General features: G+C 37.2%; 1 protein-coding gene across 1 annotated transcript in view; it reads left to right on the top strand.

Annotated features, from left to right (window-relative positions):
• adam10a (ADAM metallopeptidase domain 10a) overlaps window positions 1-22805 on the top strand; it is a 58248-nt gene that overhangs the window by 12874 nt on the left and 22569 nt on the right. Inside the window, exons 2-3 of the mRNA XM_059352889.1 lie at window positions 40-190; window positions 19871-20001. Of these exons, the coding sequence (XP_059208872.1) occupies window positions 40-190; window positions 19871-20001 (282 nt within the window). The remainder of the gene's footprint in view (window positions 1-39; window positions 191-19870; window positions 20002-22805) is intronic.

The raw sequence follows: 22805 nt of genomic DNA, 5'->3' as shown, positions 1-22805 counted from the left end.
GGAAGCGGCTGAATGAATATATTGTGAACTGTGTTTCAGGTCAGTTTGGGACGCCGCTGAATAAATACATCCGCCACTATGAAGGTTTGTCCTACGACACAGAAGCTCTGCACAGCAGCCACCAGAGGGCCAAGAGGGCCGCCTCCCCTCAGGACAGCACGCTGCAGCTGGACTTCCACGCCCACGGCAGGTCGGTTCATCATCATTATTATTATTATTATTATTATTATTATTATTATTATTATAATACACACACCATTCTCTCTGGTTCATATGTTTTATTGATGTGTAAACAACAACAACAGAGGGACATACTGATATCTACCAGGTTCCATTAAACATGTTGTTCACCCTCAGATTTAGATTTAGATCATTTTAACACCAAAAGGTCACATAAACCAAATAAACTATACATCGTCACAATAAAGTCCATAAACGGTCGCCATTGATGTTTGGATGTTTGGATGTTTAGATGTTTGGATGTTTGGATGTTTGGATGTTTAGATGTTTAGATGTTGAGATGTTGACATGTTGACATGTTTAGATGTTTAGATGTTTAGATGTTTGGATGTTTGGATGTTTGGATGTTTGGATGTTTAGATGTTTAGATGTTGAGATGTTGAGATGTTTAGGTGTTTAGGTGTTTAGATGTTTGGATGTTTGGATGTTTGGATGTTTGGATGTTTAGATGTTTAGATGTTGAGATGTTGAGATGTTGAGATGTTTAGGTGTTTAGGTGTTTGGATGTTTGGATGTTTGGATGTTTGGATGTTTAGATGTTTGGATGTTTGGATGTGTAGATGTTTAGATGTTTAGATGTTGAGATGTTTAGATGTTTAGATGTTTGGATGTGTAGATGTTTAGATGTTGAGATGTTTAGATGTTTGGATGTGTAGATGTTGAGATGTTGAGATGTTGAGATGTTTGGATGTTTAGATGTTTAGATGTTTGGATGTTTGGATGTTTAGATGTTTAGATGTTTAGATGTTTGGATGTTTAGATGTTTAGATGTTTAGATGTTTGGATGTGTAGATGTTGAGATGTTGAGATGTTGAGATGTTGAGATGTTTGGATGTTTGGATGTTTAGATGTTTGGATGTTTGGATGTTTGGATGTTTAGATGTTTAGATGTTTAGATGTTGAGATGTTGAGATGTTTAGGTGTTTGGATGTGTAGATGTTTAGATGTTGAGATGTTGAGAAGTTTGGATGTGTAGATGTTTAGATGTTTGGATGTTTAGATGTGTAGATGTTTGGATGTGTAGATGTTTGGATGTGTAGATGTTTGGATGTTTAGATGTTTAGATGTTTGGATGTTTAGAGGTTTATATGTTTATATGTTTATATGTTTAGATGTTTGGATGTTTGGATGTTTAGATGTTTAGATGTTTAGATGTTTGGATGTTTAGATGTTTAGATGTTTAGATGTTTAGATGTTTGGATGTTTAGATGTTTAGATGTTTAGCAGTCACTGAGGTGAAAGATATCTCTTCTGATTCTTTAGTAGAATAAAGGGTAAAGTCTACTGGAAGACCAAACATGCCAACGTGTGGCGAAGAGTGAATAGTTGTAGAGAAACATGGTGCTGAAGTAAACTTAATAAAAGTTCATCAGAGAGAAACACACACACACACACACACACACACACTGTTCTGCTTGTGAATAGGCCTTCAGATAAATACATTTTTTTATGAATAATTCCTTAAAAAAAGATTGAATGTCTTTTCTTGACATGCCTTTTATCTAATTATTTTTTTTACCTTGACCTGTGCTTGGATGGACGTATTATGTCATCACAACAAGGTTTTATATTTTAATGTTAGTAATATTTGGCAGGCTAAGCTGGGATATGTTCCCCAGGTGCCATTAGATATATATCATGTTATTTATTATACTGTCACCTGATTAAATCACCTTATTCTTTGGCAATAACCGTGCAATATTTTATTTAACTGCTGATTTTAGTCTTCTTCTTATTTGGTCATTTTATCCACCATACATTCCTCTATATTTATTGATCTATATCCATCTCCATACAGCTCCCTACATCTATTTATCTGATCTGTTTCACTTATTTACTGTAATAGTGTATTGTTTTATTTACTGTGGATTGTTTATTTTAATGCATTTGTGTTTGTTTGCTGCTGGAACTTCACTTTCCTTGAGGGAGTCAGAACAAAGGATCAATAAAATAAACTGTAGCTGCAGACAAACTAAATGTTGCTGTAATAATGTTCATTAGAACTGAGAAACAGAGCTTTAAACCCCGTATGGAGAAAGTACCTGCTGTTTTATTAACATTAGACGAGACGTGTGAAAGTTTAACTGACCTCAGAACCTGAAGGGACTCAGGTGATCCTGTGTTGGAGGTTTTTTCCACATTTTGTTCCTGTAACTCAGTGAAACAACCAGACTAACCACATTAGGAGCTGTAATCTAATCTTCCCTTTCTACCTCTGACAGATGAGTTCCCTGTATTCTTTCCTCCTCTTTCTCTTTCCTGTTTTAACAGCATGTAACAGGAGCCAGGCAGGTTGTCTGAGTGTGTTTTGGACACACCCTGTTGTGGAAACAGAGGATTTCAGGCGGTTCAGTGTTTAGATGTTCTGATCTGAATCAGCTGAGCTGCTGGTTTAAAGTGACAACAGATTAAAACTCTGGAGAGAAACCGCTTCAGGAGTAGAGACGGTTGGTTTGTTTCTACCAGATGAAGAGAGAAACATCTAACTCAACGTGTCCATCTACATGGACCCAAGAACTATTCAATTCAAATAACTTTATTTAACACGGCTCAAGATTTCTTCTGGTTATGAGTTCAGTAATCTGCTAAAACTACCAGAAGACTCAGAGTCACGCTGCTTTTCTCCTCTCGACGTTATTATTATTATTAACTCAGAGAGAATGTGGACCAGCTGGTTTGTTTCTTCAGCCTTTAAGTCAGGGGTCTCAAACTGGCGGCCCGCGGGCCAATTGTGGCCCTCGTGACGATATTTTGTGGCCCCCATGATATGAAAGTTTAATGTGAGTTTTATATGAATGGCACTTTACCGTGTTGTGTGTGGAAGGTCCCTTTAATTACTGTTTTTGGTCATTTTGTGTCTTTTTTTTTTGAGTAATTTTGTGTATTTTTTTGTGGTCATTTTGTGTCTTTTTAAAAAAATAATTTAGTGTCTTTTTTGTTAATTCAGTGTCTTTTTTTCGGTCATTTTGTGTCTCTTTTTAAATTTTTGTGTCTTTTGGGTCATTTTGTGTCTTTTTTTGTCATTTTTTTATGTCTTTTTAGGGTAATGTAGTGGTTTTTTTCAGTCATTTTGTGTCTTTTTTTTTGTAGTTTTGTGTCTTTTTTTGTTGTAATTTTGTGTCTTTTTTGTCATTTTGTGTCTTTTTTTAGTAATTTTGTGTATTTTTTTGGTCATTGTGATGCTGCCTCCAGCAGCCCCAGGTAATTTGAGTCTGACACCTCAGTAAAGTAAACTATATTTTAGTTTAGTGTGTAACATACACTGAAGAATAAATAACATAGAAAAATAGTAAACAGTCTGGTAATAAAAGTTGCCAAACACCATCACATAACTGTAAACAACTGTAAGTTATTTTACAGGTAATTTCTTTAAAATACAGATAATATACATGAAATATCTGTATTAAAAATAAATCTTTAGAATTAGAAAACTAAAGTTGTATGTACATTTTCTTTTTTACATCTTCTTTACATTAAATTTAAATGTACTGTAAAAAAAAAAACAAAGTTGCCTTAATTTTACATTTAGCAATGTGATATGTATTTCTACACAACATTCACTGTTATTTAACACTCAAGACCATTAAGCAATAGAATAATGCTGTAAAAAATCTATAATTTCCCATTTTATTAATATTAGGATTTCAACTTTTAATATTTGTAATAAAAGTAATTAACTTTTTGTACTTAATATAGAGAAAACAAGAAAACCCTAGTAAATAATAGAGTACATTTCTGTAAAATAGCTTTAATAATATTATAATGTACTGGTTCAGTTTCACTTCTATCTGATTTCTCCTTCATGTTTTTCTCCTTTGTTGTCATGTTGAAGTGAAACAATAATTTCGCTCAGCTGTGTGTGTGTGTGTGTGACTGTGTGTGTGACTGTGTGTGTGACTGTGTGTGTGACTGTGTGTGTGTGTGGGTGTGGGTGTGTGTGTGACTGTGTGTGTGTGTGTGTGTGTGTGTGTGTGACTGTGTGTGTGTGACTGTGTATGTGTGAGTGTGTGTGTGTGTGTGTGTGTGTGTGTGTGTGTGACTGTGTGTGTGTGTGACTGTGTGTGTGTGACTGTGTGTGTGTGTGTGTGACTGTGTGTGTGTGTGTGTGTGTGTGTGACTGTGTGTGTGTGTGACTGTGTCTCTGTGTGTGTGTGTGTGTGTGTGTGTGTGTGTGTGTTATCAGGCCTGTCAGCTCCTCTTCCTGTCTTTCTCTGCTCTTTCCTGTCGTTGGTGAGAAACACAACCACAACATCTCAGATCATCAGGCTGTTAGTTCTGTCTGACAGGAACCAGTTTATTCTGAGGCTGGAGATGTTTGTAGTGTGATACAGAGGGACAGATTTACAGGTTCACACTGTTTACTGCAAACAAACGATGGCAGAGGAAGAGTTTCAGTGCTGCACCACCCAGAACTAGAACTGATGATGATGATGATGTCTCTGATGTCAGAGCATGAAGAAGACAATCACTGAACAGGAAGACAATATTTGATTTTTGTACAACATCCACCCACGACACAACACAAACAACCGCCCAAACATCCCAACACAGACACGCATACACAGCCACGGACAACACATTATAAATGGACAGAGTAAAAAATAAAAAATAAAAAAGATATATAAAAAATAAAATAAAAAAAAATAAAAAACATTAACCAAAAGGATGAAATAAATGGGCGAAAGAAAAACATGAAAGAAAATAAATAAATTAATAATAATAGAAAATAATAATAAAAAAATAAAAAAAGGGGGCGCAATATTTAGTAGAATTAGTTCTCCGGTCCCTGAATCGTGTATCTGCTCTTCTCTAGATTGATGCAGGATGTTGATGTGAACAGGAAGGAGGAGCTGCTTCCTTCCTGTTCACTGAAACAGCTCGTTGGCGAGTAAAGAGGCAACAGCCAGAAAGTTGAGCTTCAGGTCAGTTTAAATCTGGAGCAATGCCAGAAATACCAGACAGGATTGGGCTCAATAGGCCAGATGTTTTAAAAGGACCTGTCACCAGAACACATTTATTAGGACGATATATTTTCCCAGAAACTATGACGATAAACGATAGTATTGTTGATGTTGTTGTTTGTTTATGCTGATATTAGAGCATAATAACTCAAATGCATCCTTTTTAAGAGCAATTAACGTTTAATTCTGAAGAGTATTGAACATTGGATTTAAATGCAGGAACGTCTGTTTGGTGAATGTGAGTTTTTTAGGTAATTGGTCCTGCCGATCAGAAGTCTGCAGCACTTCTCTAAACGCTGGTTTCTACCAGAGTTGAATGGCTGATTCTCTTTCTCTATGAAGAACCTCTGAAGGTCTTCAGGAGGTTCTAAAGGTAGAGAGGAACCCTGCTCTGGTAGAACTGGTAGTGGTTCCACCAACGGGGAACAACAAACACAAAGAGTCTGGATTGTCTTGGACCAACGGGCCCAACGAGCCTCGGGCCCCGCGGCTCGTTAAGAAGAGCCTCCGACCCCGCGGCTCGTTAAGAAGAGCCTCCGACCCCGCGTCTCGTTAAGAAGAGCCTCCGACCCCGCGGCTCGTTAAGAAGAGCCTCCGACCCCGCGGCTCGTTAAGAAGAGCCTCCGACCCCGCGGCTCGTTAAGAAGAGCCTCCGACCCCGCGGCTCGTTAAGAAGAGCCTCCGACCCCGCGGCTCGTTAAGAAGAGCCTCCGACCCCGCGGCTCCTTAAGAAGAGCCTCCGACCCCGCGGCTCCTTAAGAAGAGCCTCCGACCCCGCGGCTCGTTAAGAAGAGCCTCCGACCCAGCGGCTCGTTAAGAAGAGCCTCCGACCCCGCGGCTCCTTAAGAAGAGCCTCCGACCCCGCGGCTCCTTAAGAAGAGCCTCCGACCCCACAACTCGTTAAGAAGAGTAAGAAGGAGTTGCTGGATTTGTCTCCAGTCACTTTCTTGAAAAATAGTCTCTAAGGGGGTCTAAAAAGTTGCTAAATTTAGCAACAAAGTTGCTAAGTTGCCAACACTGCTTCACCTGCTTTTACAAATGTTGCGTGTTGTTGCGGCGTCCAGTACTACGTCACATCCTGCTTAGCGTTCTATCCAATCAGTAACCAGGCTGTTTTCAGGGAGAATAAAGACCCTGCTCTACTACAGGGACTAAAGAAGTCCTGATAAAGACCTCTAGGACGGCTCATATTCAGATTAGAGTTATTGGTGTTTCTGTGAGTGAGACCCTCATTCTGGTGTTGTCCACTAGTGGAAACAGCTCTTGTGTTTGCCCACTCACAACAGTATTCTGCAGTGGATCAGGTTCACGGCAGCTTCAGTGTCTCTGTCGGCTTCTTTAGGTGGTAAAGTAGAGCAACATGAGTTATAATGCAACACATGAGGAAGTGACGCAACTACAAGTTGAGTCTAGTGTCCAGATTTCCACTAAGACCTGATTGTGAAATGTATCTTTCCTCTCTGTAAAACATTAAGACATGAAAGATCTGCGATAAGAAGAGCTCAGAACCAAAGTTATAATAGTTTTAGATTTTCATCAGTTTTAGTTTTAATTTCGTTGTGATTTTTTGTTTTCAAATTCAGTTAGTTTTACTAAGTTTTTAGAGTGAGTTAACTAGTTTTAATTAGTTTTGACTTTTTTGGAAAATGCTTAGTTGTAGTTTAGTTTTTATTAGTTTTAGTTTAGTTTTTATTAGTTTTAGTTTAGTTTTTATTAGTTGTAGTTTAGTTTTTATTAGTTTTAGTTTAGTTTTTATTAGTTTTTGTTAGTTTTAGTTTAGTTTTTGTTAGTTTTAGTTTAGTTTTTATTAGTTGTAGTTTAGTTTTTATTAGTTGTAGTTGTTGTGTAATGGGGTATTTGTTGGGTCCAGATTCAATAAGGTCACAATAAATGTTTCCTTTATTTCCTTTGTCTGATCCATCTCAGCCCCAATAAGTTTATTAAGTCATAAAACCAGATAGATGAAATAGATTTCATATCAACCAAAAAGGTTTACGGATGAAAAAAGTTGACAAAGACGAAAACGAAGGACATTTTCACTATAATTTTAGTTAGTTTTAGTTAGTTTTGTAACCACAAAATACAGTTTCAGTTAGTTATCATTTTATTTAAAAACTCTCATTTTTATTTTTATTTCAGTTAACGAAAATGTTTTTTTCAATTCTAGTTTTGGTTATTTAGTTAGTTTTCATTAACTATAACAACATTGGTCAGTAGTGTTTAGGGCTCGTTTAGCGACTTTTTAATATCTTTACAGACTGAGAAGTTTAATTTTCACTCATATTTGTGAGGAATCACACATGAAGATATGAAGACGTGATATATTATCTATCTGCTCTCTAATTGTGCTGATTCTGCACTTCTGTGGTATTTAAACAGCTGATTCAGATCAGGATCAACTTGTTGCTTCAGTGGCGAGAGTTCATTTATTCATAGTGTGTTTACACTGCAAAAACAAAAAATAAGGAATAAATAACTAGAATTAAGCAAATACATGCTGGAAACAAGTCAAATTATCTGCCAGTGCAGTCAGTAAATGTTTCTTTGTAAGAATTCTTTAAATAAGTAAAAATATCTAGAAACTGGAAAAACAATGATAGCTTGAAATAAATCCAAATATATTTATTTTGAGCAATTGTGGCTTGAAAAGCCCGACTGTAGTAACATTAAAATAAGCAGAAATAATTGAAACGAGCACGTTTTAGTGGTAGAAAATGCTTCTGAAATATCATTTAAACTCCATGAAACTAAAACTCTCAACATGAAGCTATGGTCAGTAGGTCAATTATACTGAAAACAATATAATGAAGATACTATTGATAGATAGAAGAAGAAAATACTTGGTAAGCTTCATGTTTTTGCAGCGTTTTATAATCTGTGAGGCTGCAACAACACATGTAATGTTCCAGTATAATAGCTGCTTCCTGCTCCGTCAGCAGCTCTGAGCCTCCAGACGGTCAGATCAGTCGGTTCAGCATCTGGGAAACGTCTGAATAATTTATCAGTCAGCTGCTTCTCTGAGACCAGCACCACTGACTGGATCCATCTCCTCCTCCTCCTCCTCTTCCTCTCTCTTCATCTCTTTATCTCTTTATCAGTCTGCAGGTTTTAGTCCTCAACATGATGATTGTTTTCCTGTTTCTGCTTTAAACATTTCACCTCAGATCTTAATCCTCTCATGTTTATTCTGAGACTTGGATCTTTTATTCTAATTATTTTGTGTCGCCTTGCAATCCATTTTTCATTCACTCTGTATTATTGTGTAGTAACACCAGCTGTTAGAGTGTTATTTATTTATTTGTTATTTATTGTTTTTATTATTATTATTATTATTATTATTATTATTATTATTATATATATATAGCTGTGACTGTTGCTGCTGCAGTGGTTGTGACTAGAGCCACAGGAATATTATCATTATTATTATTATTTATTATGATTATATAGCTGTGACTGTTGTGGATGAACCCAGAGCTGTTATGATTGTTTGGCTATGAAACATTAGTGCTCCACAGTGGTCTGGTGGTTAACACTCAGAGGGTTGCCGGTTCCACTCCTGTGGCTCTAATGTGTGTTTTGCATGAATGAGAGCGTGAATGGTTCTCTAGTGTCAGTTAGACCAGTAGTAGATAAATGGATAATAATGGATAAATGGATAATAATGGATAATAAAGGATAATAATGGATAAATGGATAATAAAGGATAATGGATAAATGGATAATAAAGGATAATGGATAAATGGATGATAAAGGATTGTGGATAAATGGATGATTAAGGATAATGGATAAATGGATGATAAAGGATTGTGGATAAATGGATGATTAAGGATAATGGATAAATGGATGATTAAGGATAATGGATAAATGGATAATAAAGGATAATGGATAAATGGATGATAAAGGATTGTGGATAAATGGATGATTAAGGATAATGGATAAATGGATAATAAAGGATAATGGATAAATGGATGATAAAGGATTGTGGATAAATGGATGATTAAGGATAATGGATAAATGGATAATAAAGGATAATGGATAAATGGATGATAAAGGATTGTGGATAAATGGATGATTAAGGATAATGGATAAATGGATAATAAAGGATAATGGATGATAAAGCATAATGGATGGATGGATAATAAAGGATAAATGGATAATAGAGGATAACTGATAAATGGATAATAAAGGATAATGGATAAATGGATAATAAAGGATAAATTGATAATAAAGGATAATGGATAAATGGATAATAAAGGATAAATGGATAATAAAGGATAAAGGATAAATGGATAATAAAGGATTAATGGATAATAAAGGATAATGGATAATAAAGGATAAATGGATAATAAAGGATAATGGATAAATGGATAATAAAAGATAATGGATAAGTGGATAATAAAGGATAATGGATAAATGGATAATAAAGGATAAATGGATAATAAAGGATAATGGATAAATGGATAATAAAAGATAATGGATAAATGGATAATAAAGGATAATGGATAAATGGATAATAAAGGATAATGGATAAATGAATAATAAAGGATAATGGATAAATGGATAATAAAGGATAAATTGATAAAGGATAAATGGATAATAAAGGATAATGGATAAATGGATAATAAAGGATAAATTGATAATAAAGGATAAATTGATAATAAAGGATAATGATAAATGGATAATAAAGGATAAATGGATAATAAAGGATGATGGATAAATGGATAATAAATGATAAATGGATAATAAAGGATAATGGATAAATGGATAATAAAGGATAATGGATGGATGGATAATAAAGGATAATGGATGGATGGATAATAAAGGATAATGGATGGATGGATAATAAAGGATAAATGGATAATAAAGGATAAATGGATAATAAAGGATAATGGATAAATGGATAATAAAGGATAAATGGATAATAAAGGATAAATGGATAATAAATGGATAATAAAGGATAAATGGATAATAAAGGATAAATGGATAATAAAGGATAATGGATAAATGGATAATAAAGTACAAAGGATAAATGGATAATAAAGGATAAATGGATAATAAAGGATAAATGGATAATAAAGGATAAAGGATAAATGGATAATAAAGGATAAATGGATAATAATGGATAATAAAGGATAATGGATAAATGAATAATAAAGGATAATGATAAATGGATAATAAAGGATAATGTATATGAAATAATATTAAACATAAAAAAATATAAAATCTGTAAATGCCACATCAATAAATACAATAGGGTTTGGGTTTTGTTCTTTTTTTAGCAGCAGATAGCAGTAGGTAGTGAAACAGTTTAAATAGTATAAATAAAGTGCAGTTGAATATATACAGTGATGAACAGATCAGATGGTTCATCCCTGAACAGTCAGCGTATAACTGGACCACCAACATTAAATGTCCAACAGACCAGAGAGAATAAAAGACGTCTAGTTTTATTTGTTTCTGACAGTCTGCTGACTCAGTCCTCCGTCTGGTTTCTCTGCTTCCATCCAGAGCTGCTCTCATAAAACTCTCTCTCTCTAATGTTCACGTATTTATAGGTTGACATCAATCAAACATAGAGAAAGTTTCACTCTGCAGTTTAAAGGTTCACTGTGAGATATAGTATTATTATTATTATTGTTATTATTATTATTATTATTATTAGTAGTAGTAGTAGTAGAATATAGAAGCTTCTTGTTCACTGATGTTTCTCTACATCTGATGATCCAGATCACAGTTGTAACTCCTGATGGATCCGTCTGTCTGTCATGGTCGACTGAGCTTTAATGAGCCATTGATGAGGTCATTGATGTGGTCGTATTGATGGTTGGAGCCATTGATGAGGTCATTGATGAGGTCAGAGGAGGCTGAAGTGTTTAGGGCGAGTCAGGATGAAGAACAAGCAGGAAGTCAGACTGTCACAATGCTTCAAAGAGAACCTGACAACCTTTGTTCCACTTATTTACCTCTCTCTGTTTCTGTCTCTACGTCTCTACGTCTCTCTCTTTTTGTTTAACCTGTGTGTGTGTGTGTGTGTGTGTGTGTGTGTGTGTGTGTGTGTGTGTGTGTGTGTGTGTGTGTGTGTGTGTGTGTGTGTGTGTGTGTGTGTGTGTGTGTGTGTGTCTAAATATTATTATTTACGTAGGATGTATTGCAGCATTGCTCTGTTTCTGATCAGACCGCTTTTAGTGTAGCTCCGCCTCCTTTTAGTGTAACCCCGCCCCCTTGTGTGATGGCCTCCACCTGGTCAGTAACAGTAGTTCCCTCTGTATTTCCACCCTGACTCATCTCATCTGGAGTCTATTCAGCCTTCCTATCTTTATATCTTCAGCAGTTTAAAGTGGCTACAAGGTTCCATTCAACAATAATATTCAGATAGTTTCCAGCTAACATCATGTTCAGTGTGTATGTGCTGGATGGTGTGGTTCCTTCTGACACTCAGTGTTTATAGACGTTCTTCATGTATGAACCATCCTCCTCCAGCAGGAACAGACAGCATGAGGAATGGAACTAAAAGGTGGAAGATGAGTCGTGGTGTGTTCGGGGATATACCGGACTGTTTCTGACCTGTACAGCACTATCAGCTGTCTCTCTCTCCCTAATATCAGCTGTCTCTCTCTCCTAATATCAGCTGTCTCTCTCTCCCTAATATCAGCTGTCTCTCTCTCCCTAATATCTTCTGTCTCTCTCTCCCTAATATCAGCTGTCTCTCACTCCCTAATATCACCTGTCTCTCTCTCCCTAATATCAGCTGTCTCTCTCTCCCTAATATCAGCTGTCTCTCTCTCTCTAATATCAGCTGTCTCTCTCTCTAATATCAGCTGTCTCTCTCTCCCTAATATCAGCTGTCTCTCTCTCCCTAATATCAGCTGTCTCTCTCTCCCTAATATCAGCTGTCTCTCTCTCCCTAATATCAGCTGTCTCTCTCTCCCTAATATCAGCTGTCTCTCTCTCCCTAATATCAGCTGTCTCTCTCTCCCTAATATCACCTGTCTCTCTCTCCCTAATATCAGCTGTCTCTCTCCCTAATATCAGCTGTCTCTCTCTCCCTAATATCAGCTGTCTCTCTCTCCCTAATATCACCTGTCTCTCTCTCTCTAATATCTTCTGTCTCTCTCTCCCTAATATCAGCTGTCTCTCTCCCTAATATCACCTGTCTCTCTCTCTCTAATATCTTCTGTCTCTCTCTCCCTAATATCAGCTGTCTCTCTCCCTAATATCAGCTGTCTCTCTCTCCCTAATATCAGCTGTCTCTCTCTCCCTAATATCACCTGTCTCTCTCTCCCTAATATCAGCTGTCTCTCTCTCTCTAATATCTTCTGTCTCTCTCTCCCTAATATCAGCTGTCTCTCTCCCTAATATCACCTGTCTCTCTCTCTCTAATATCTTCTGTCTCTCTCTCCCTAATATCAGCTGTCTCTCACTCCCTAATATCAGCTGTCTCTCTCCCTAATATCAGCTGTCTCTCTCTCCCTAATATCAGCTGTCTCTCTCTCCCTAATATCAGCTGTCTCTCTCTCCCTAATATCAGCTGTCTCTCTCTCCCTAATATCAGCTGTCTCTCTCTCCCTAATATCTTCTGTCTCTCTCTCCCTAATATCACCTGTCTCTCTCTCCCTAATATCAGCTGTCTCTCACTCCCTAATATCACCTGTCTCTCTCTCCCTAATATCAGCTGTCTCTCTCTCCCTAATATCAGCTGTCTCTCTCTCCCTAATATCAGCTGTCTCTCCCTAATATCTTCTGTCTCTCTCCCTATTATCAGCTGTCTCTCTCTCCCTAATATCAGCTGTCTCTCTCTCCCTATTATCAGCTGTCTCTCTCTCCCTAATATCAGCTGTCTCTCTCTCCCTAATATCAGCTGTCTCTCTCTCCCTAATATCAGCTGTCTCTCCCTAATATCTTCTGTCTCTCTCCCTATTATCAGCTGTCTCTCTCTCCCTAATATCAGCTGTCTCTCTCTCCCTATTATCAGCTGTCTCTCTCTCCCTAATATCAGCTGTCTCTCTCTCCCTAATATCAGCTGTCTCTCTCTCCCTAATATCAGCTGTCTCTCTCTCCCTAATATCAGCTGTCTCTCTCTCCCTAATATCACCTGTCTCTCTCTCCCTAATATCACCTGTCTCTCTCTCTCTAATATCTTCTGTCTCTCTCTCCCTAATATCAGCTGTCTCTCTCTCCCTAATATCAGCTGTCTCTCTCTCCCTAATATCAGCTGTCTCTCTCTCCCTAATATCACCTGTCTCTCTCTCCCTAATATCAGCTGTCTCTCTCCCTAATATCACCTGTCTCTCTCTCTCTAATATCTTCTGTCTCTCTCTCCCTATTATCAGCTGTCTCTCTCTCCCTAATATCAGCTGTCTCTCTCTCCCTATTATCAGCTGTCTCTCTCTCCCTAATATCAGCTGTCTCTCTCTCCCTAATATCAGCTGTCTCTCTCTCCCTAATATCAGCTGTCTCTCACTCCCTAATATCAGCTGTCTCTCTCTCCCTAATATCAGCTGTCTCTCTCTCCCTAATATCAGCTGTCTCTCTCTCCCTAATATCAGCTGTCTCTCTCTCCCTAATATCACCTGTCTCTCTCTCCCTAATATCACCTGTCTCTCTCTCTCTAATATCTTCTGTCTCTCTCTCCCGAATATCAGCTGTCTCTCTCTCCCTAATATCAGCTGTCTCTCTCTCCCTAATATCAGCTGTCTCTCTCTCCCTAATATCACCTGTCTCTCTCTCCCTAATATCAGCTGTCTCTCTCCCTAATATCACCTGTCTCTCTCTCTCTAATATCTTCTGTCTCTCTCTCCCTATTATCAGCTGTCTCTCTCTCCCTAATATCAGCTGTCTCTCTCTCCCTATTATCAGCTGTCTCTCTCTCCCTAATATCAGCTGTCTCTCTCTCCCTAATATCAGCTGTCTCTCTCTCCCTAATATCAGCTGTCTCTCACTCCCTAATATCAGCTGTCTCTCTCTCTCTAATATCTTCTGTCTCTCTCTCCCTAATATCACCTGTCTCTCTCTCTCTAATATCTTCTGTCTCTCTCTCCCTAATATCAGCTGTCTCTCACTCCCTAATATCACCTGTCTCTCTCTCTCTAATATCTTCTGTCTCTCTCTCCCTAATATCACCTGTCTCTCTCTCTCTAATATCTTCTGTCTCTCTCTCCCTAATATCAGCTGTCTCTCTCTCCCTAATATCACCTGTCTCTCTCTCTCTAATATCTTCTGTCTCTCTCTCCCTAATATCAGCTGTCTCTCTCCCTAATATCACCTGTCTCTCTCTCTCTAATATCTTCTGTCTCTCTCTCCCTAATATCAGCTGTCTCTCTCCCTAATATCAGCTGTCTCTCACTCCCTAATATCAGCTGTCTCTCTCTCCCTAATATCAGCTGTCTCTCTCTCTCCTTAATATCTTCTGTCTCTCTCTCCCTAATATCAGCTGTCTCTCTCTCCCTAATATCAGCTGTCTCTCTCTCCTTAATATCTTCTGTCTCTCTCTCCCTAATATCAGCTGTCTCTCTCTCCCTAATATCAGCTGTCTCTCTCTCCCTAATATCAGCTGTCTCTCTCTCCCTAATATCAGCTGTCTCTCTCTCCCTAATATCAGCTGTCTCTCTCTCCCTAATATCAGCTGTCTCTCTCTCCCTAATATCAGCTGTCTCTCTCTCCCTAATATCAGCTGTCTCTCTCTCCCTAATATCAGCTGTCTCTCTCTCCCTAATATCAGCTGTCTCTCTCTCCCTAATATCAGCTGTCTCTCTCTCCCTAATATCAGCTGTCTCTCTCTCCCTAATATCTTCTGTCTCTCTCTCCCTAATATCTTCTGTCTCTCTCCCTAATATCAGCTGTCTCTCTCTCCCTAATATCAGCTGTCTCTCTCTCCCTAATATCAGCTGTCTCTCTCTCCCTAATATCAGCTGTCTCTCTCTCCCTAATATCAGCTGTCTCTCTCTCCCTATTATCAGCTGTCTCTCTCTCCCTAATATCAGCTGTCTCTCTCTCCCTAATATCAGCTGTCTCTCTCTCCCTAATATCAGCTGTCTCTCTCTCCCTAATATCAGCTGTCTCTCTCTCTCCCTAATATCAGCTGTCTCTCTCTCCCTAATATCAGCTGTCTCTCTCTCCCTAATATCAGCTGTCTCTCTCTCCCTAATATCAGCTGTCTCTCTCTCTCCCTAATATCAGCTGTCTCTCTCTCCCTAATATCAGCTGTCTCTCTCTCCCTAATATCAGCTGTCTCTCTCTCCCTAATATCTTCTGTCTCTCTCCCTAATATCAGCTGTCTCTCTCTCCCTAATATCAGCTGTCTCTCTCTCCCTAATATCAGCTGTCTCTCTCTCCCTAATATCAGCTGTCTCTCTCTCCCTAATATCAGCTGTCTCTCTCTCTCTATTATCAGCTGTCTCTCTCTCCCTAATATCAGCTGTCTCTCTCTCCCTAATATCAGCTGTCTCTCTCTCCCTAATATCAGCTGTCTCTCTCTCTCCCTAATATCAGCTGTCTCTCTCTCCCTAATATCAGCTGTCTCTCTCTCCCTAATATCAGCTGTCTCTCTCTCCCTAATATCAGCTGTCTCTCTCTCTCCCTAATATCAGCTGTCTCTCTCTCCCTAATATCAGCTGTCTCTCTCTCCCTAATATCAGCTGTCTCTCTCTCCCTAATATCTTCTGTCTCTCTCCCTAATATCAGCTGTCTCTCTCTCCCTAATATCAGCTGTCTCTCTCTCCCTAATATCAGCTGTCTCTCTCTCTCTATTATCAGCTGTCTCTCTCTCCCTAATATCAGCTGTCTCTCTCTCCCTAATATCAGCTGTCTCTCTCTCCCTAATATCAGCTGTCTCTCTCTCCCTAATATCAGCTGTCTCTCTCTCCCTAATATCAGCTGTCTCTCTCTCCCTAATATCAGCTGTCTCTCTCTCCCTAATATCAGCTGTCTCTCTCTCCCTAATATCAGCTGTCTCTCTCTCTCCCTAATATCAGCTGTCTCTCTCTCCCTAATATCAGCTGTCTCTCTCTCCCTAATATCAGCTGTCTCTCTCTCCCTAATATCAGCTGTCTCTCTCTCCCTAATATCTTCTGTCTCTCTCCCTAATATCAGCTGTCTCTCTCTCCCTAATATCAGCTGTCTCTCTCTCCCTAATATCAGCTGTCTCTCTCTCCCTAATATCAGCTGTCTCTCTCTCTCTATTATCAGCTGTCTCTCTCTCCCTAATATCAGCTGTCTCTCTCTCTCCCTAATATCAGCTGTCTCTCTCTCCCTAATATCAGCTGTCTCTCTCTCCCTATTATCAGCTGTCTCTCTCTCCCTAATATCTTCTGTCTCTCTCTCCCTAATATCAGCTGTCTCTCTCTCCCTAATATCAGCTGTCTCTCTCTCCCTAATATCTTCTGTCTCTCTCTCCCTAATATCAGCTGTCTCTCTCTCCCTAATATCAGCTGTCTCTCTCTCCCTAATATCTTCTGTCTCTCTCTCCCTAATATCAGCTGTCTCTCTCTCCCTAATATCAGCTGTCTCTCTCTCTCTAATATCTTCTGTTTGGTTTTATTAACCCTGTCAGCTCTGGTTCAGTCTAAAGACTGCAGCTCAGTTTAACTGCTGACTCTAAGTTTCCTGAACCAGAGATCGTCTCTTATGATGGTCTGGACCAAAGTTATTATAACTAACTAACCATAACTAACAAAATAACAAAAACTAGAATTGAAAAACCATTTTTGTTAACTGGAATAAAACCGTTGTGACGTCATAAAGAGTTAACCGTCTAAAGCTCCGCAGCTCTCTGACTTCTTCATTCATCACGAGGTAGAAACGTTGTTTCCTGCTGCAGCTCAACTCTAGTTCTGGTTTTTACAAGTTTACATGTCACATTTAATGCATCAACTGAAAACCACCATGACCAATGTGTGTTTGGGTTTTTTTGTGGGTTTCTTTAAATGTTTTTTTTCTGTGTTTTTTGTATTTTTTTGTGGGGTTTTTGTGTTTTTTATGCATTTTTTAAAATGTTTTTTTGGTTAAAAGAAATAGTCTTGTGTGTGTTATTTCTGTGTTTTTTGTTTTTACAAATATGTGTTTTTGTGTGTTTTGGTGTGTTTTTGTGTCTTTTTTTGTGTTCAAAATGTTGATCCAGTAAGTCAAAAAGAAAAAAATAATGATCAGGTCGTATAGGTGAGGTTAAAAAAAAGAAGATAGCAACACGTCATGGTGAACATTTTTCTGTGATCTATACAGGCAGAATGAAAACCAACAAAATAGACCCAAACTCTAAAGCAGGGGTCTCAAACTCAAATTACCTGGGGGCCGCTGGAGGCAGAATCAAAATGACAAAAAAAAGACACAATTGCTAAAAAAAGAAACAAAATGACCCAAAAATACAAAAAAAGACCAAAAAATACACAACATGACAGGAAAAAAAACCCTAAATTACTTAAAAAAAGACACAAAATTATTTTAAAAAGACACAAAATGACCAAAAAATACACAAAATTACTAAAAAAGACACAATTATTACAAAAAGACACAAAATTACCAAAAACTGACACAAAATTATTTTAAAAAGACACAAAATTACCAAAAAAGTAATCAAATGGACCTTCCACGCATAACACTCACATTAAACTTTCACGTCAAGGTGGGGGCCACAAAATATCATCACGAGGGCCGCAATTGGCCCGCGGGCCGCGAGTTTGAGACCCCTGCTCTAAAGGGTTAAAGGAAACTGAAAAGCATTTTAAATGGTTTCACCTGTCATTGTGTAGGCAGGCAGCATATAAATACAGTTTAAACATTGTCAGACTGGAATAGATTCATAGGAAGCAATAGAGTGAATCTCTGTTTCTATTCATTAACTCATCAATGTGTCCGTCTGTCTGACTGCAGATTATCTCACATACTGAAGCTTCTCATTCTTTATTATGTCATGACTGCAGCAACTCACAAGTTTTGAAAAACATATTTTATTGACAAAATGACACACCAAAATGCATTTCCAGCACCGTCGAGGCTTAAAAACAGCCTTAAAGTTAGTGCAGAACACACGTTGTTAAAGATAGGAGAGGAGTAAATCTGTTAGTTTATCTTGAGAATAATCTCCCTCCTGTTCTCAGATCAGATAACGTGATGAGATCAACCAGGTTTCTCTTCACACTGAAATGTTTTTGCCTTGTTGCAATAGTTGAACCCTAAAAGAACCAAAGTGGTGAAACCTTCAGGTCTCCTGGAGGAGAAACATGTGAGAGATAAATCCTCCTCATGTGATGCTTTTCTCTCTCATTGTTCTCATGTTAACGAGAGATTACTGAAGAAAACGACTCTGAGTGAATGTTCACATGCTTCTCCTGCTGACACCGTTCTTTATATATTTATATAATTACAGTATTGTTTTAATTAAATTGATGGTACAGTGAATGAATATACTAAGTGCTGAGAGAATGAGAATGTATCTTTTCTATTTACTATTTATTGAGATGAGATGATAAGAATGTATCTTGTTATTTACTATTTATTATGCTATTTTTATATGAGTCCAGTACCTGAGTGCATTGAATTGAATATTTCTGTGCAATGACAAATAAAAAATCTAATCTAATTCTCCTCTACGTCACTGAGCTCAGCAGCTTTTAACCACAAGAACAACAAACACTTTAAATCTGCTACAATCTCTCATATTCATCTTTCTGCTTCACATTAACTCATTAAACACTCAGAGACGTATATATATATATATATATATATATATATATATATATATCTCAACACCTGGTGAGGTGGTCATGTGACTGACACAGGAAGTGAAAATGTTTCTGACTGGAAACAGAAATGTGAAAAAGCAGCTAATTTCAACAACTCTAATCCGTTAATGTCCTTTATTACATTTAACTTGTTCTGACCAGATTTACTGAACAAATTAAAGTCACAATTTTGATATAAATGTTATGGAGATGCAAACAAAAAGGCAAATAGTTATTTGTTTTTATTTATTACTGATTTGTTGTTAGTTTGTTACTTAAAAACAAATCTGAATTTTTTGTTGTTAAACAGCACGATTCATGTCACAATTCTGATAAATGTTGTGGAGATGCAAAGAAAAAGGCACATTTGTGTTTCTGAGCAGAAAATGTTTCTAGTTTTATTTTAAAATAATAAATATCATAAACATAAATACAATAAACGCCCAATGTAACGTTTATGTCACATCACAGATCTTTGACATTAAGGGGTAGAATTTATTTTAAAACATGATAAATGTGTTCTATGTGTCCACTTGTTCTGTGGTAGAACCCCATAATGTTCCTTTAAGGGTCTCTGTCTCAGTAAAATGTCTGAATGCTGCTTTAGAAAGATCAACTCTGTTCTCTGAGACTCTGAGACACCAGGACCAATAAACACTGCCAGGACTCAGACTGGTGGTTTATTCTGATACTAACTGCTCCTCTCCTCCTCTCCTCCTCTCCTCCTCTCCTCCTCTTCTCCTCCTCCTCCTCTCCTCCTCCTCCTCTCCTCTTCTCCTCCTCCTCTCCTCCTCTCCTCTCCTCCTCCTCCTCCTCTCCTCCTCTCCTCCTCTCCTCTCCTCTCCTCCTCTCCTCCTCTCCTCCTCTCCTCCTCCTCCTCTCCTCCTCCTCTTCTCTCCTCCTCTCCTCCTCTCCTCCTCTTCTCTCCTCTCCTCCTCCTCTCCTCCTCCTCAGGTATTTTAACCTGCGTATGAAGAGAGACGTGTCTCTGTTCTCTCCTGACTTGGTGATCGAAGTCTCAGGAGACGAGACGCCCTCAGACACGTCTCACATCTACAGCGGAGAAATCTACGGTCAGTCTCTCTAATATTATTATATTATTATTCTCTAATGTTACTATATTATTATTCTCTAATATTAATATATTATTATTCAGTTAAATTAGATTGAATATGAAACCAATATTGGCAAAGCACAAGTTCAACTTTTTCCAAAAATTTGGACATAAACACAAAAACAGTAAGATACAAGAATCAACAAGACAAAATAGAAACATTTCATAAAATGTATTTGAGACAAATCAATGACAGATAAACAATTAATTAAGGAAAAATAGTAAAAAAAAGACAACAACAATATATCAATGTGTCAGAGGCAATAATGTGTAGTAGAGGTACACACACACACACACACACACACATATACACGTATACACACATATATACACAAATATATATATATATATATATATATATATATATATATATATATATATATATATTATATATATATATATATAAGAATCAATAAAACTAAGTGGATACATTTCATAAAATATATATAGATGATGAAATGTGAGACAAATCGATGAGAAATATACAATCATTAAGTAAATCAAGTAAATAAAGAGACAACAACAATCTGTAATATAGTGTTATTTATTATTATATATCTGCATCATTGTTTCTCATTGAATCCTCTCTTCAGTGATAAATATATAAACTGCAGCGTCACTATGAAATATAGTTGTTTTTGTCCAGTATTTATCTCATCCCATTCTGACCTTTGACCTTTGATCCTGTTCTGGTGGTTCCTTCCTGGACGTCTTCCTGCTGAGTTCTAACAGCAGAAACAACAAACCAGAGCAACAACACAGATTATTATTGTTCTAATGGAGAAAAGCTCTCTCACACTAACTCTCCTCATCTGAGACGTTTCAACTCAGACGTTGGGATCTTTACTCATGTTGAATATGATTCAGAGACGTTTCACAGCGTTATTAATCATAATGTGGAAGGTTTCTGCTCCTTGTACTGTATCTGGGAATGATTCATGTTTCAGTTTGTTAGAAATTGAGTTAAAATTAACCAGTTAATGTTTTATTCATGCTAGAGCCAGAAGTCATATCTGATATATTCAGGCTGAATATTTATATACGATATATTTCCTGATGTTTTTATCTCAAAGTGAGAGCAAATGTTCAGTCAAAGTCAATCTGACATGTCACAAGTAGTTTTATTGAAACTGTTTATTATAGTGAACATAAATACTGTAGAACCTTTTTAAATCAAAGCTCCATAAAGTGACATTTAAACAAAAAATGTCTTAAATAAAAATAGCCTATGAAATAAAATAGGTCCATCTTTTTCTGCTAATATATATATATATATATATATTCTTATATATTAAATATATTTATGTGAGAAAAGAATAAGGAACATTACAAAATAACTAAATATGACAAACCCTAGTAAGGGCATTATAGAAAGACAGACATTAGGATACGGTCTGATTCCATATCACATTTAAAGATGTATAGATTGTTTTATATGTGTATATGGCCCCCGCCCTAATATAGTAAACCTGACCGCTGTACTGTAGACTTTAGATTAGATTAATGTTTTTTTTATTAGCTCCCTGAGAAGACATTTCTATCTATTAATCACCAAAGTTACATCGATTTAAAGGATATTAAAGTATTAAAGTATTTCTATAACCAAAGTAAGTATAAGTAAGTAACTTATAAGTAAGTATAACCAAAACAATTCATTAAAATACAAACCGTGCCAGAGTTGTTAGAATACCAGTTTATTTAGTCAAACTGTTTATTTAGTCAAACTGTTTATTTAGTCAAACTGTTTATTTAGTCAAACTGTTTATTTAGTCAAACTGTTTATTTAGTCAAACTGTCTTCAGAACACCCTGCTGGAATATTTAGATCAGCTCTGATCTTTGTGTTTATTAGAATATTACTGAGAATTGTTTGTTACAATAAACCACAGCAGAGCCAGAACCAGTAAACGTGTTCTGAGTGTGAAGCTGCAGGACTGTTGAACTCTTTCACTGGAACAAACTGACATTTAGCATCAAATATTCCTCTCTGATAGAGTCTGGAGGCGTTTCTGTCGTTTCTACAGGAGATTACTGTTGATCTCTGATATATATATATATTATATATATATATATATAATATAGGACTCATTCTCTGGATGTTCTGTGTTCTACTCTGCTTCTTCTTCATCTCTGTTCTTTTTATAATACTTGAATTATATCAAAATGCTCCAAAGGACCCTCCCCCCATCTCCTCCTCAACATGATCTACTCAGAGTGATGGAGAGAATGACTTCCCTTCGTTAGCAGAGAGAGAGCTGGAGAGATAATCACTGTGATGAATGACGGTTCTAACCATGTAGACCCTGTTTTATCTGTCTGACTGGAGCCAGAGTCCCTGTTCCTCAGGGCTAATCTTTATTTTATATGTGGGAATACACCACACCTCTCCCTTTATACCAGGGGGCTCAAACTGGCGGCCCGCGGGCCAATTGTGGCCCTCGTGACGATATTTTGTGGCCCCCACCTTGATATGAAAGTTTAATGTTTTATATGAATGGAACTTTACTGTGTTGTGTGTGGAAGGTCCCTTTAATTACTGTTTTTGGTCATTTTGTGTCTTTTTTTAAAAATATTTAAAAAATATTTATTTTTTAAAATAATTTTGTAATTCTTATTTTTTCTTTAATTGTCTTTTATTGGTCATTTGATACGACCTCCAGTGGCCCCCAGGTCCTTTGAGTTTGAGACCCCTGGTTTATATGGTTAGACTGAAGAACAAATAAAAGTAATAAACACACGTTTAAAAAAGAAAGAAGATGACTTTGATGTCCAGTTA

This window comes from Centropristis striata, chromosome 2 (genome assembly GCF_030273125.1).
Source record: "Centropristis striata isolate RG_2023a ecotype Rhode Island chromosome 2, C.striata_1.0, whole genome shotgun sequence".
Classification (NCBI taxonomy): Eukaryota; Metazoa; Chordata; class Actinopteri; order Perciformes; family Serranidae; genus Centropristis; species Centropristis striata.
The sequence above is the reverse complement of the archived record's forward strand: the minus strand, read 5'-3'. Positions and strand labels throughout refer to the sequence as shown.